Source organism: Octopus sinensis, linkage group LG11 (assembly GCF_006345805.1).
Source record: "Octopus sinensis linkage group LG11, ASM634580v1, whole genome shotgun sequence".
NCBI lineage: Eukaryota > Metazoa > Mollusca > Cephalopoda > Octopoda > Octopodidae > Octopus > Octopus sinensis.
The window spans coordinates 32,782,739-32,796,383 of NC_043007.1; the positions used below are offsets into that span (position 1 = coordinate 32,782,739).

At 38.7% G+C, this 13,645-nt stretch overlaps 1 protein-coding gene across 1 annotated transcript in view; it reads right to left on the reverse strand.

Moving 5' to 3' along the window:
* Nucleotides 1–803: 803 nt before the first annotated feature.
* The window catches only part of LOC115217407 (zinc transporter ZIP9-B), a 50,352-nt gene continuing 37,510 nt past the window's right edge, over nucleotides 804–13,645 (reverse strand). The window contains exons 3-8 of the mRNA XM_029787098.2: nucleotides 12,955–13,066; nucleotides 8,584–8,814; nucleotides 7,400–7,477; nucleotides 5,971–6,056; nucleotides 3,372–3,506; nucleotides 804–1,124 (exon numbers count right to left, since the gene is read on the reverse strand). Of these exons, the coding sequence (XP_029642958.1) occupies nucleotides 882–1,124; nucleotides 3,372–3,506; nucleotides 5,971–6,056; nucleotides 7,400–7,477; nucleotides 8,584–8,814; nucleotides 12,955–13,066 (885 nt within the window). The 3' untranslated portion in view covers nucleotides 804–881. The remainder of the gene's footprint in view (nucleotides 1,125–3,371; nucleotides 3,507–5,970; nucleotides 6,057–7,399; nucleotides 7,478–8,583; nucleotides 8,815–12,954; nucleotides 13,067–13,645) is intronic.

Genomic DNA, 13,645 nt, shown 5'->3' on the forward strand with positions numbered 1-13,645 from the left:
TATGAGATGGGATTGAACCTGGGACTCTGTGGTTGGGAGGCAAACTTCTCCCCACACAGCCACGCTTGCACCAACCAAGAAGCTCAGCATATCATTCACAAGACAATCGTTGAATCAATCAATAGATTCGACAATCTGATCTGTCAAATAAACTCATCCATTGAAAAACCACAACAGCAGAGAATTAAACAAAAAGTTGTCTTTTATAATGCAATAAACCATTGATTTTAGTGAAGAGAAATTTCAAAAGAACATTTCATAGTACAGCACACTTGTCTGTATCTATATATGTATGTATATGTTATATTATGGTATAAATCTGGATTTATCAAGAGTTTTTGTTAGTTTATTTTGCTTTAATTAGAGTTTTTTTCTTCCCAAATTGAAAATTTGAGAAATGAAGCAAAAATGTTTTAACGTATTCTAAGGGAGATAACTTTCTCCTAAAGTTTTTAACTGAGTTTTAAAAAAAAAAGTTTAATTAATGTAAATGCTTAAAATTAAAAATAAACAAACAGATGAATAAAAAAAATAAATAAAAATGACTGCATTTGATCTTTTCTAATTAATTCTGACATTTTCTATCCTCTGAAGGAAAAGAAATCAGAGATGATAAAAAGTTCAAGCACAGATAAAAATAAAAAAAAATGTGAAAATTTAATAAGTTTTTTGGTTTTTTAGCTTTAAAATGTTATCTAAAGATGATAATTGAAATACCTAGAATTTTTGGTACCATGCCCAAAATCTAGAAATGTAAAAAAAAAACAAAAACAAAATATAAACAAAACAATAAAAAAGCAATGTTTTTTTTCAAGTTCTTTTTTCCAATTTTTTTTTTTAATTTTCAAATTTTTCTCTAAAGACATACACAAATATATCTCTCAATGCTTGTGGCCGAGAGCCAACATTACAGGAATGGCTGACCCTAGCACAAATGTAAAAAGTTCCTTCTTGTTAAAACCTTTCTGTTCTCGAATGATGGTCACGCCATCGTGTGTGGTTTGCGCTGGAGTGTTGGCCACTTCAGGCAAGACGTGTACCGTGGCCACATACAGGAAAGTTCCGGCACTGAATAGAAGGGCAAGTCCAGTTGCATGAAGATCGGACAGGGTTTCTTTATTTTGCTAGAAAAAGAAAAGAAATGAAAAGAAATGAAATAAAGAAAGAAAATAACAAGGTTTCTTTATATTAGCTGTTCAAAGTCACAACAGATTCGTTATGAGAGCGGGTAACATTCATTGAATTGATTTCATGCTTAGCATCTGATTTGAAATTACTATTAATCTACCATGTGAGGAGAAATGGGCAACATTTTTAATCATCAAATTTTTTAGACCACTGGTTTTAATTGATTAATATCATTTTCTACCCTTATTCAATTTTAAATAAAAAAAAATGTTCTCTAACCGGTAAATTGACTACTGTAGTTTATTAACTGCAGAGTAATTTCCGATCTCAGCGCGCCAAAGTGAAGGCATTTGAAAGATACACATAAATATAATTTGTGGAACTCTTTGCAATGCTGGATCTCGGTTGAGCGCCCTGTATCTAGTTCTAGAAATTGTGTTTCATAAACGACAGACTATGCTGATGATCTTGCAGATGTTTATGTATTCATATACGTAAATTATTAACAAGTGAAACTAATTAGTACATAGGTAATCGTTTTTTATTTCGTATATTTTCATTTGTCTTGCTTATTTTTACACTTTGGTCTTTTGTTGAATTTTTTCTTGAGAACACATTCTCTGTGGAAAATGGCGATTTTGACATCTATTTCTAGTATACAGGCTGTCCACTTTTAGTGGTCAATCCTCTCAATTTTGTATATATATAATATATATACATATATATGTATATTATATATATATATATAATTATAATAAGGGTGATTTTATAATTTTATAATTATATTTCTAAAATTAATTACTTTGTATTAATTTTTACCGAAATTGCTTTTTCATGCTAGTTACTTGATAAAATCCTATATTTATTTTTACCCTTGATTGTAACTGATATCATCATCATCATCATCATCATTCAGCATCCGCTTTCCATGCTAGCATGGGTTGGACGGTTCAACCGGGGTCTGTGAAGCCAGAAGACTGCATCAGGCCCAGTCAGATCTGGCAGTGTTTCTACAGCTGGATGCCCTTCCTAACACCAACCACTCCATGAGTGTAGTGGGTGCTTTTTACGTGCCAGAGAAGGCTGGCAACGGCCACGATTGGATTGGTGCATTTTACGTGCCACCAGCACGGAAGCCAGTCTAGGCGGCGCTGGCATCAGCCATGTTCTGAACGTGGCCGATGTGTGTGTGTATATATATATATTATATATTATTATATATATATATATATATATAATATATATACACACACACATACATATATATTGGGCTTATTTCAGTTTCTGTCTACCAAATACAGTCACAGGACTTTAGTCATCCCAGGGTGACAGAAGAAGACAGACGCCCAAGATGCTGAGATGTGGGACTGATCTCCAAACCTTGCGTTAGAGAAGCAGTCTCCTTAATCACACAGCCATGGCTGCACCTCAACTAATAATAAATAACAAAATAAATAAATAGGCATTAATCCAGACTTGGCCTCTCTGCCTGAATGAAACTGTAAAATCCAAGGAAATTAATGGTGGCCTGAGGCAGAAAATATTAGGAAAAATGAATCAGTTTATAAAACGGAGTAAATTTTGGTTGGAATTTTGGATGTGACCTTTTTCTGGTTTAACACCAGAATTTGGACATTGGATGTCATTGGCAGAATCTATGCTGACGTAAGCACTCAGGTCAGATCTCTGGTTTTCAGGGAATTTCTTTCTATCAGTGTTGTAGACCCCTTGAAAAGAGTTATGGGCATTGACCCTGCCCTCATTTGATGAAGCCCACCCCCCTACATGCATACACACAATAAAACACCAAAAACCCAGTGGCTGAGTGGTAAGTAGCTTGCTTACCAACCACACAGTTCCGGGTTCAGTCCCACTGCGTGGCATCTTGGGCAAGTGTCTTCTGCTATAGCCTCGGGCTGACCAGAGCCTTGTGAGTGGATTTGGTAGACGGAAACTGAAAGAAGCCCGTCGTATATATATATATATATATATGTATATATATATGTGTGTGTGTGTTTGTGTGTCTGTGTTTGTCCCCCTAACATCGTTTGACAACTGATGCTGGTGTGTTTACATCCCCGTTACTTAGCGGTTCGGCAAAAAGAGACTGATAGAATATGTACTGGGCTTACAAAGAATAAATCACGGGGTCGAGTTGCTCGATTAAAGGCAGTGCTCCAGCATGGCCACAGTCAAATGACTGAAACAAGTAAAAGAGTAAAAGAGTATGAGGAAGAACTTACTTGGCTCAATCCCAAATATGTGAGAATCGATAGCAATGGCGCCGAGACAGAAAAGGCAAGCAAATGTCTTTTGATTCGAGCTCTCTCCAAACCTTCAAGCATGAGGAATGATACTAAACCAAATGAGGCTGGTGCCTGGTAGAAATAAAGAAAAGAATATATCATCATCATCATCGTCGTCGTCATTTAAAGTCCATTTTTTCCTGTACTTGCACGGTCGGACAGATGAAAGGCAAAGTCAACTTGGATGCTACTCCCTGAGACCCCTTTCGGAGCCCCCATGCCCTGTCTAATGTTAATCACATTAAAACCCCACTGTCACATGTACACTGAGTCCTCCACAGCCAAAGTGGGGCTATGACATAATCCAATACGCACAACAATAATAAGAGAAGAGGACCATAGTCACTGAGTTGGTACCCCTTTATTCCAACTGTTACATGTTGCAGAATACTGAAACGTATGTCATCATCATCATCAACATCGTTTAACGTCTATTTTCCATGCTAGCATGGGTTGGACGGTTCAACTGGGTCTGGGAAACCAGAAGGCTGCACCAGGCCCAACAAATGAAATAAAGGAATTCCAACTCAATATCCATGCTCCCATTTTCTCTTGTTTGTTTGTTTGATTAATGGTATATATGCAAGTACGTACACACATATACATTGTACGTACGTACATACGTTATTGCATGTCATTATTCAGTTTTATTTCAAGATTTCTTGCCAAGAGAGAAAGAACCGGTTTCCAACCAAGATTCAAGGTTCCTTCATTGGAATTTCAACATCAACAGGGTAGGTGGGTGTGTATGTATGTATGTATATTGAGAAAGTAAGGAGGGATGTGAGGAAGGGCATCGCTGTTACACTTCCAGATGGGAAGGGTCTTCCTATGATGCTGACATGCAGTGTTAGTGCAAGACCCTGCCTCAGTAAAGCTGGACTCAAGAGTCATCTTCGTAGTCATAAAGCGAGACAGATGAGTGACACCTGGCCACTGGTGGTGGTGTAACACACCATACTAATCATATCTGTCAGGTATGTGAAAGAGAGTGCAATTCGGCAGGAGGACTTAAATGACATGTAAAGGTACATGAAGCCCAGTTACAACTACAGCCGGCTATTACCAGTAAAGGTTTTAGTTGCCAATTCTGTACAAGACATTGTAGATCTTTGGCTGGGCTAAAAAGTCACATTCGATCACAGCACCAATAACAGTTAAGCTTTGTGCAATGGCCATACTCGATAACGAGGGGACAGCCATCATCACGTATTTATATGTGCAGATTTGCATGCTTTGTTTTATGTATGTATTCTCATGCAAATAGTTGCATATCTAGACACAGTCATGTATGTATGTATGTAAAGGCGGCGAGCTGGCAGAAACGTTAGCGCGCTGGGCGAAATGCGTAGCCGTATTTCACCTGTCGTTACGTTCTGAGTTCAAATTCTGTCGAGGTCGACTTTGCCTTTCATCCTTTTGGGGTCGATAAATTAAGTACCAGTTACGCACTGGGGTCAATGTAATCGACTCAATCCCTTTGTCTGTCCTTGTTTGTCCCCTCTGTGTTTAGCCCCTTGTGGGTAGTAAAGAAATATATGTATGTATGTATGTGTGTGTGTGTGTGTATGTGTGTGTATGAATGACTGTATGTATGTCTACATGTATATATTTATGTTCCAGGGTTATAAATATAATTTGCTTTCATCCCATATAGGTCAAGTATGAATGCTGATGTCAGGAGCTCATAGCTGGCAGGTTAACTTTTTTGCTTTTTTTATATTTTATTTTCTGTTTTTTGTTTGTATTTCATATACCTTGCTTTTTTTACTTTTTAATTTTCCTTTCTCTGCATTGTCTAAATGACATTGAAGAAGACAAGCTGCCAATGCAGGGACAGAGAACAGAGACAATAGGGGAAGGGTGTGAGAGTAGAAGGTGTAACAGCAGTAGAGGAGGAGGAGGAGGAGAAGGAAGAAGTAGTGGTAGTAGTAGTAGTAGCAGTGGTGGCAGTAGTAGTAGCAGTAGTAGTAGTGTGGTGGTGGCAGTAGTAGTAGTGGTGGTAGTAGTAGTAGTAGTAGTGGTGGTGGTGGTGGTGGTGGTGGCAGTAGTAGTAGTGTGGTGGTGGCAGTAGTAGTGGTGGTGGTGGTGGCAGTAGTAGTGGTGGTGGTGGTGGTGGTGGTAGTGGTAGTAGTAGTGGTGGTGGTGGTGGCAGTAGTAGTAGTGTGGTGGTGGCAGTAGTAGTAGTGGCAGTAGTAGTGGTGGTGGTGGTGGCAGTAGTAGTAGTGGTGGTGGTGGTGGCAGTAGTAGTAGTAGTGGTGGTGGTGGTAGTAGTGGTGGCAGTAGTAGTAGTAGTGGTGGCAGTAGTGGAAGCGGCGGCAGTAGTAGTAGTAGAAGTAGTCGTAGTAGTAGTAGTAGTAGAAGTAGTAGCAGCAGCAGTTGTAGTAAATGAAAAAGGTACAAGTGGATATGGGAATATCTACTTATGCTGTAATTGTTTTACTTTCTCAACACGGATCTAATCAGTTATTTGATGAGTTACATCTCGTTAAAAAAATTTTTATTAGTGGTAATTAAGAAACAACAGGTGTCTTACCTTGTGTAACATGATAGCCAGAAAGACGATCAAAGTGACATGGTCCTCAGACATTGTGACAGCAGCGCCCAGGGCAATGCCGTCAGCTGAAAATATAGAACAGCAAGAGATACAGGTCAGGGTTTGGCTGAGGAAGTAAAAGCTTTCAGTCAAATGTTAACCATTTGTGACCAATCTGCCTCAGATACAAACTTGGTCCTAAGATACAAACTTCCTGTTTTGAAATGGTCTAAATTAAAACCATTCTTCAAAATTCCATATTAATTCATGTCCCAAACACCAGATTAATTAACCCTTTCGTTACTGTATCTCTGTTGAGATGCTCTGTGTTTCTTTCAATTACTTTAAATATAACAAAGAATTCGTTATCATTAAGCTAGTGTTAGGAACACTACAGAGCCAGAGGCGGTTTCAGCTGGGTTGGTATCGAAAGGGTTAAACAGATACAAAATAATAAAAAATTCTTCCATATTATTGCTGAGATGTTCTGTGTTTCTTTCAATTACTTTAATTATAACGAAAAATTTAGTAAAATAACTTAGTTATCATTAAGCTAGTGTTTGCAACATAAACTGTGACTAAGGTTTGGTGGAAGATCTCAATTCAAAACTTATGAAAACAAGACATTTGTACTCAGAACCAGAGCCTGTTTCAGCCAGGTCGGTAACAAAAGGGTTAATTATAGAATTATTTCACTAAATTCTTATTTTTAAAAGTTAACTGAAACAAATGCATTGTGTTTCTACAGAAATATGGTAATGAAAGGGTTAAAATAGTTACACTGGAAACAATGCCACCAGCTTAAAACATGGGATAACACAGTTACCCTGCAAATAATGGCATAAATTCAAAGAGAGAACAGTCAATAATATATAGTTGTTTACTTCATCACAGCTGTAGTTATAATGGGGCTTAAAACCAATACCAGCATAATTACATGGACATGAATATTCATTAGTTGGAATAGAGAGGAGGCTTAAATATTGGGCTGTTGCTTTATTCTTTGACTTGATTCAGTCATTTGACTGCGGCCATGCTTGAGCACCACCTTTAGTCGAACAAATCAACCCCGGACCCTGGGATTTATTCTTTGTAAGCCTAGTACTTATTCTATCAGTCTCTTTTGACGAAATGTTAAGTTACGGGGGGACGTAAACACACCAGCATCAGTTGTCGAGTGAGAGTGGTGAGGACAAACACAGACCCTAACCCTAACCTTCACAGTTGATTAGTTATGTAACAACCATTACAGGTGTTTAATCACACATTCTACCCTTCTACAGCTTTCCTTATGGTGCTTATTTCGAGAGACATGGATGGGTAGAGAGGTGATCTGTACTTCAACCACACATTCTACCCTTCTACAGCTTTCCGTCTATCTGCAATTACAGTTCTTTGCCAAAAACCTTGTAAACAACAACCGACTTACCAGCAGCGTGTATCACTAAACCTAGAGTAGCTGTGAATTTATTTCTGTTCTGCACAGTTGTTTGGTTGTGTTCAGGATCTGTGGAAGTAAAATGAAGAAGTTACTTAAAAAGAAATGGTAGAGAAAAAAATGAAACAATACACTAATCCCTCTCAGCTATCATTAGACTCAGTACTCTCATCACCTTGTTGTTTTATCATCACCAACCTCCCCTTTTCTATTAATATTTGTTCCTTACCACCACCACCAATAACAATACTACTCAAGTATGGCCACAATACATTCCACTCAAATATGGTCACACTCCACTCAAACATCATCGCATTTCAATCAAATACAATCACACTTCATTCAAATATCATTACATTTTACTCAAATATGGTCACACTCCACTCAAATATCATCACATTTCACTCAAATATGGTCACACTCCACTCAAACATCATCACATTTCAATCAAATACAATCACACTTCATTCAAATATCATTACATTTTACTCAAATATGGTCACACTCCACACAAATATCATCACATTTCACTCAAATTTGGTCACACTCCACTCAAACATCATCACATTTCAATCAAATACAATCACACTTCATTCAAATATCATTACATTTTACTCAAATATGGTCACACTCCACTCAAATATCATCACATTTCACTCAAATATGGTCACACTCCACTCAAACATCATCACATTTCAATCAAATACAATCACACTTCATTCAAATATCATTACATTTTACTCAAATATGGTCACACTCCACTCAAATATCATCACATTTCACTCAAATATGGTCACACTCCACTCAAACATCATCACATTTCAATCAAATACAATCACACTTCATTCAAATATCATTACATTTTACTCAAATATGGTCACACTCCACTCAAACATCATCACATTTCAATCAAATACAATCACACTTCATTCAAATATCATTACATTTCACTCAAATATGGTCACACTCCACTCAAACATCATCACATTTCAATCAAATACAATCACACTTCATTCAAATATCATTACATTTTACTCAAATATGGTCACACTCCACTCAAATATCATCACATTTCACTCAAATATGGTCACACTCCACTCAAACATCATCACACTCACCTCACCATCACTGAACAACAGCCATACCTGTTGCTTCCCCAAATGCTAATCGCTTACCTGCGGCAGAGTGAGCATGAGAGCCGCCAAACAGTTGGTCAATAAGCAACATTGTGATGAAGCCGGCAACCAGTGCCACTCCTATCAAACTGTGGACATTCTCATGGTTTTCTGTGCCGCCAGAGTCGGTGTGTGTGTTGTGTGAGTGTTCATCATGTATTGAAGAATGTGCAATGGCAGCTTTTGCAACGACCTCTTTCACGTCCATTTTCTCTATGCTGTGACTATGTACTGCAAAGGAAGAAGAAGAAGAAAATGGAAGCCAAAGACAAATAGAATATTCACAATAATGACAATATTAACAATTTATTATTTTATTTATTTATGCGCCCTTTTCAAGCCTAGCTAGGCTCATGAGCCCAGTTTCCCGATTTCTATGGAGTATGTGTTCCCCCCCAGCTGGACGGGATGCCAGTCCATCGCAGCTTTACTCAAGAAACAGGAAGAAAGAGTGAGAGAAAGTTGGGGCAAAAGAGTACAACAGGGGTTGCTATCACCCCCTGCCGGAGACTCGTGGAACTTTAGGTGTTTTCGCTCAATAAACATACACAACGCCCAATCTGGGAATCGAAACCGCGATCCTCCGACCGTGAGTCCGCTGCCCTAACCACTGGGCCATTGCGCCTCCACATATTAACAATTATTAGGAATATTAATCTTCATGTTCCAAGAAGAAAATTAATTTTTCCGATATATATATATATATTCATCATCACCGTCGATATTGTGTGTATCTCAGGTTTTAGAATCCATGCCTTATTCCTGCAAGTTTAAAGAGGTTACCTGAAAGGAATGATATCAGGAACATCATTGGACAATAAAAAAACTATTGCAAAAAATCCTGTCCAACCCATGCCAGCATGGAAAAGAGGACATAAAATACAATGATGATGGTGGTGGCATGTAAAAAGCACCATTCAAGCATGGTTGATGCCAGTGCCACTTGACTGGCTCCCGTGCCAGCGGCATGTAAAAAGCACCATTCAAGCATGGTTGATGACAGTGCCGCTCAACCGGCTCCCGTGCAGGTGGCATGTAAAAAGCACCATTCAAGCATGGTTGATGTGAGTGTCGCCTGACTGGCTCCCGTGCTGGTGGCATGTAAAAAGCAACCACTACACTCATGGAGTGGTTGGCGTTAGGAAAGGCATCCAGCTGTAGAAACATTGCCAGATCAGATTGGAGCATGGTACAGCCTCCTGGCTTGCCAGTCTTCAGTCAAACCATCCAACCCATGCCAGCATGGAAAGCGGACATTAAACAACAACAACGATGATGATGATGATGATAATATATGCAATCACTAACGAACTGTGTGCTACATTCATCTATGAATAATTTCTGAGATGAGGAAGATGATGACGATGATGATGATAATGACAAAACTACCTCCTTTTCCTTTGCAGATATAATAGAATTTGTAGTCCAGGTGACATATCAAGCTTTCCCACTCCAACAAGAATCTAAACAGGTGTTAAACTGTCAGTTTTTCGAGGAGAGTCAAGAGACAACCAAGAACAAACTTCCCAGTCGTGTCACTTGCACCCACAGGTTTTCATTAATTGAAACGTTTTATTATCCAGATCTTCCAAGAAACACCTTTTGTTAGTTTAAGCAAACACTTAATCAACAAACAAGTGTTTGGCCAGTGTGTTGTTGCTTCGGCCAGAAGCACTTTTTTGTTGCAGCATGTCTTTGAGGAACGGTGTCCATTGTACAAGCTGCAACTGCAATGTCTACTTCTCTTGACTTGTCAGTTTGAATGGCTGCCTGTTGATCTTTTTCAATCCAGTTTGATTTGCTGTTTCAATTGTTTGCACTGCACAACGTGTAATGTTAATCTTTTACTTGTTTCAATCATTGGACAGCAGCCATTCTGGAGCACCACCTCGAAGGGGAGTTTATTGAACAAATCAACCCTGGCACTCACTCTAACAGTCATAAATAAACATGGACGCACAGACACACACACACAGCATCATCATCATCATTATTGTTTAACATCCAACCCATGCTGGTTTATTACTTTACGTATCAGGGTTTAGGTCATCAGTTATTTCTGTTTGGTTAATTCTAATTCATTTAACACTCACTGCTAACGTTATTTTGTTTCCCCTTCTCTCTCCAGAAGTCCACTTCGCTGCCGACCAACTCCCTAGCTAGCCTGCATCAAAGTTCCTGTCTACAGTTCGTCTGTCATGAATCCTGCCCTATACAGCTCCCCCATCCTAGAACTGCTGACTCTCATGGGAACCAGGAAGGCGTTTTAATTATCCTGCCCATGTATGTGGTTACTCAGTTCTTTGGTGATTGTTCCTTGTCAAGGGTTGGTGTGATCTGCCCAGAGTGGCCAATGTTTGGTGGTTGGGTTACCTGAACAGGGCTGTCAATATCAAGATGGGCCGGTTTCAACATATCGGTGGAGATTGTGTCTTGTCTTCCACCATGTTTGTTTCGATAGTGAGAGCTGTTGTTTTATCGTCGGGGTCACCAGTTATAGCTTTGTTAAGCTATACACAAACAAACTAGTGGAGTTGAGAATACATTTATCAAAGGTAGCCTCCCCTGGCACCTGTGCCGGTGGCACGTAAAAAGCACCCACTACACTCACGGAGTGGTTGGTGTTACGAAGGGCATCCAGCTGTAGAAACACTGCCAGATCAGACTGGAGCCTGGTGCAGCCTCCTGGCTTCCCAGACCCCAGTCGAACCGTCCAACCCATGCTAGCATGGAAAATGAATGTTAAATGATGATGATGATGATGATGATGATCATACATCAGGGCTTAAGTTGTCAGTTCGTCCTGTCTACAATTGTCTGTCATGAATCCCACTTCGGGGGAACTGGAACTCAGAAAGTAAAGACGGACAAAATGCTGCTATGAAGCATTTGTCCAGGGACGCTACCAACTCTGCCAGCTTGCTGTCTTTATCTCACCTAATTTATTCCAGCTTATATTATAATAAACGAGCTTAAATAATAATTTAAGTCTATCAGTTCAGACATTTGTCTGATTGAGATAGAGATACGCTGACTAATGAAGGATACTGACAAAGTGATCTGGTCAAAAGCTACAATTAAACTGTCATTTTACCTTTCCATTTGTACTTTTAGCTAATTTTTTCTTCTTGAATTAATTAAACACCTCCTGCCATATCACCTGTATATTTATACATAGGGGAATCGATCTAGTCTGTATCTGTGTTTGTTCACAAAGGTTATGACAAAATAACCATGGGGTCTCTCATTATATAATCAATACGACAATATCATTGCTCTCCTCCAGGTTTTCCCACTTGTCATGTGATCTGTCATCCACATGTTGCAGAAACAGCTGTGAATGGTCCAAGAAATGCAATACCAATGGATCTACTTTTTTACTTGTTCTCTGCCTGTTGATAGCTGACATAAATCCACTGATGATGCAGATTAGGTGTTTGGTGGTCCCAAGACAGTTGAAATATTTTTAAAAAAGCCATAATTGTAAACTGGTACTCCGTTGGTTATGAGGACGATAGTTCCAGTTGATTCGATGAGCAGAACTGCCACCTTGTGGAATTAATGTGCAAGTGGGTGAGTGCTCCACAGACATGTGTACCCTTTCGTTATGGTATTTCTGTTAAGATGATCTGTGTTTCCTTCAATTGATTTTAAATATAATCAAGAATTTAGTAAAATAATTTAGTTATCATTAAGTTAATGTTAGGAACATAAATTGTGACTAAGATTTGGTGGAAGATTTTAATTCAAAACTTAAGTAAACAAGACATTTATACTACAGAGCCAGAGGCGGTTTCAGCTGGGTTGGTATCAAAAGGGTTAATATAGTTCTAAGGGAGATTCAGTGTGACACAGAATAGGACAAGGCTGACCCTTTGAAAATACAGTTACAACACATTTTTGCCAGCTGGGTGGACTGGAGTAACGTGAAATAGTGTCTTGATCTAGGACACAATGCATCTCTGAGAATTGAACTTATGATCATACGGTCGTGAGCTGAACACCCCTAACCACTAAGCCATGTGCCTTCACTCTGAGACAATTAATTAATACCACCTTAACCCTTTAGCATTCAGATTACTCTGTCAAATGTAAAGCTCATTTATTAAAATTGTCTTGAATTAATCATGAATTATCTTTTAGCTTCAAGATTTCAATGATGTGATTATCTATTTTTAGAATGACATTGTAGGGTAGGTGTGAGAGGCTGGATCTGGCCAGTTTGAACAAAAAAAAAACAACAAAAAAAAAACATGTAGAATGTTTGGGCCTGGAATGGCTGGTTTCAATACTAAAGGGTTAAAGAATATGTGCAAAATAAGGCTTCTTGTAAAAAAGAAAAAAACAGAAAGACAGAGAGAATCAACGTACCATGGTTGTGATGATGCGAATACATAACATGTACGCCTTCAGGAATAATTACTGCCAAGGCTGTTCCTATTAAGAGTCCCGTCCCAAGAACAGGAACTATTTTCACTTTTGTCTGGAAAATGGAAATGAAATGGAATTAAAAAACAAAAAAAAAAAAATTGACATTAGAAGCATTAATCTGAAGCAGAAAAGACAAACGACTCAATGAATCAAATTATGAATGAATGAATACAGTTCTCTATTTAAGAGATGAGGAATTAGGCACATTATTTACATTATTTACATTTGACAGATATTTGTCCTCATCTTGTTTGTTGTTAATACAACGTTTCGGCTGATATACTCTCCAGCCTTCATCAGGTGTCTTGGGGAAATTTCGAACCTGGGTTCGCATTCCTGAGGTATTTTTCGATATTACAACAACAACAACAGCAACAACACCCCACCACCACCACCACTACCACCACCAACAACAACAACAACATTCAAAAGTACCTTGGATCGTGGGGCAACACGCTGTTTTTGAGGAGACTTATTGAGTCAAGTACATCAACATCAAAATGAAAATCAAATGGAAATTGTAGTTGTGACCCCTGTGCCAGTGGCACATAAAAAGCACCAACTGACTGTGGCCGTTGCAAGCCTCCCCTGGCCCCTGTGCTTGGGGCACGTAATAAGCACCCACTACACT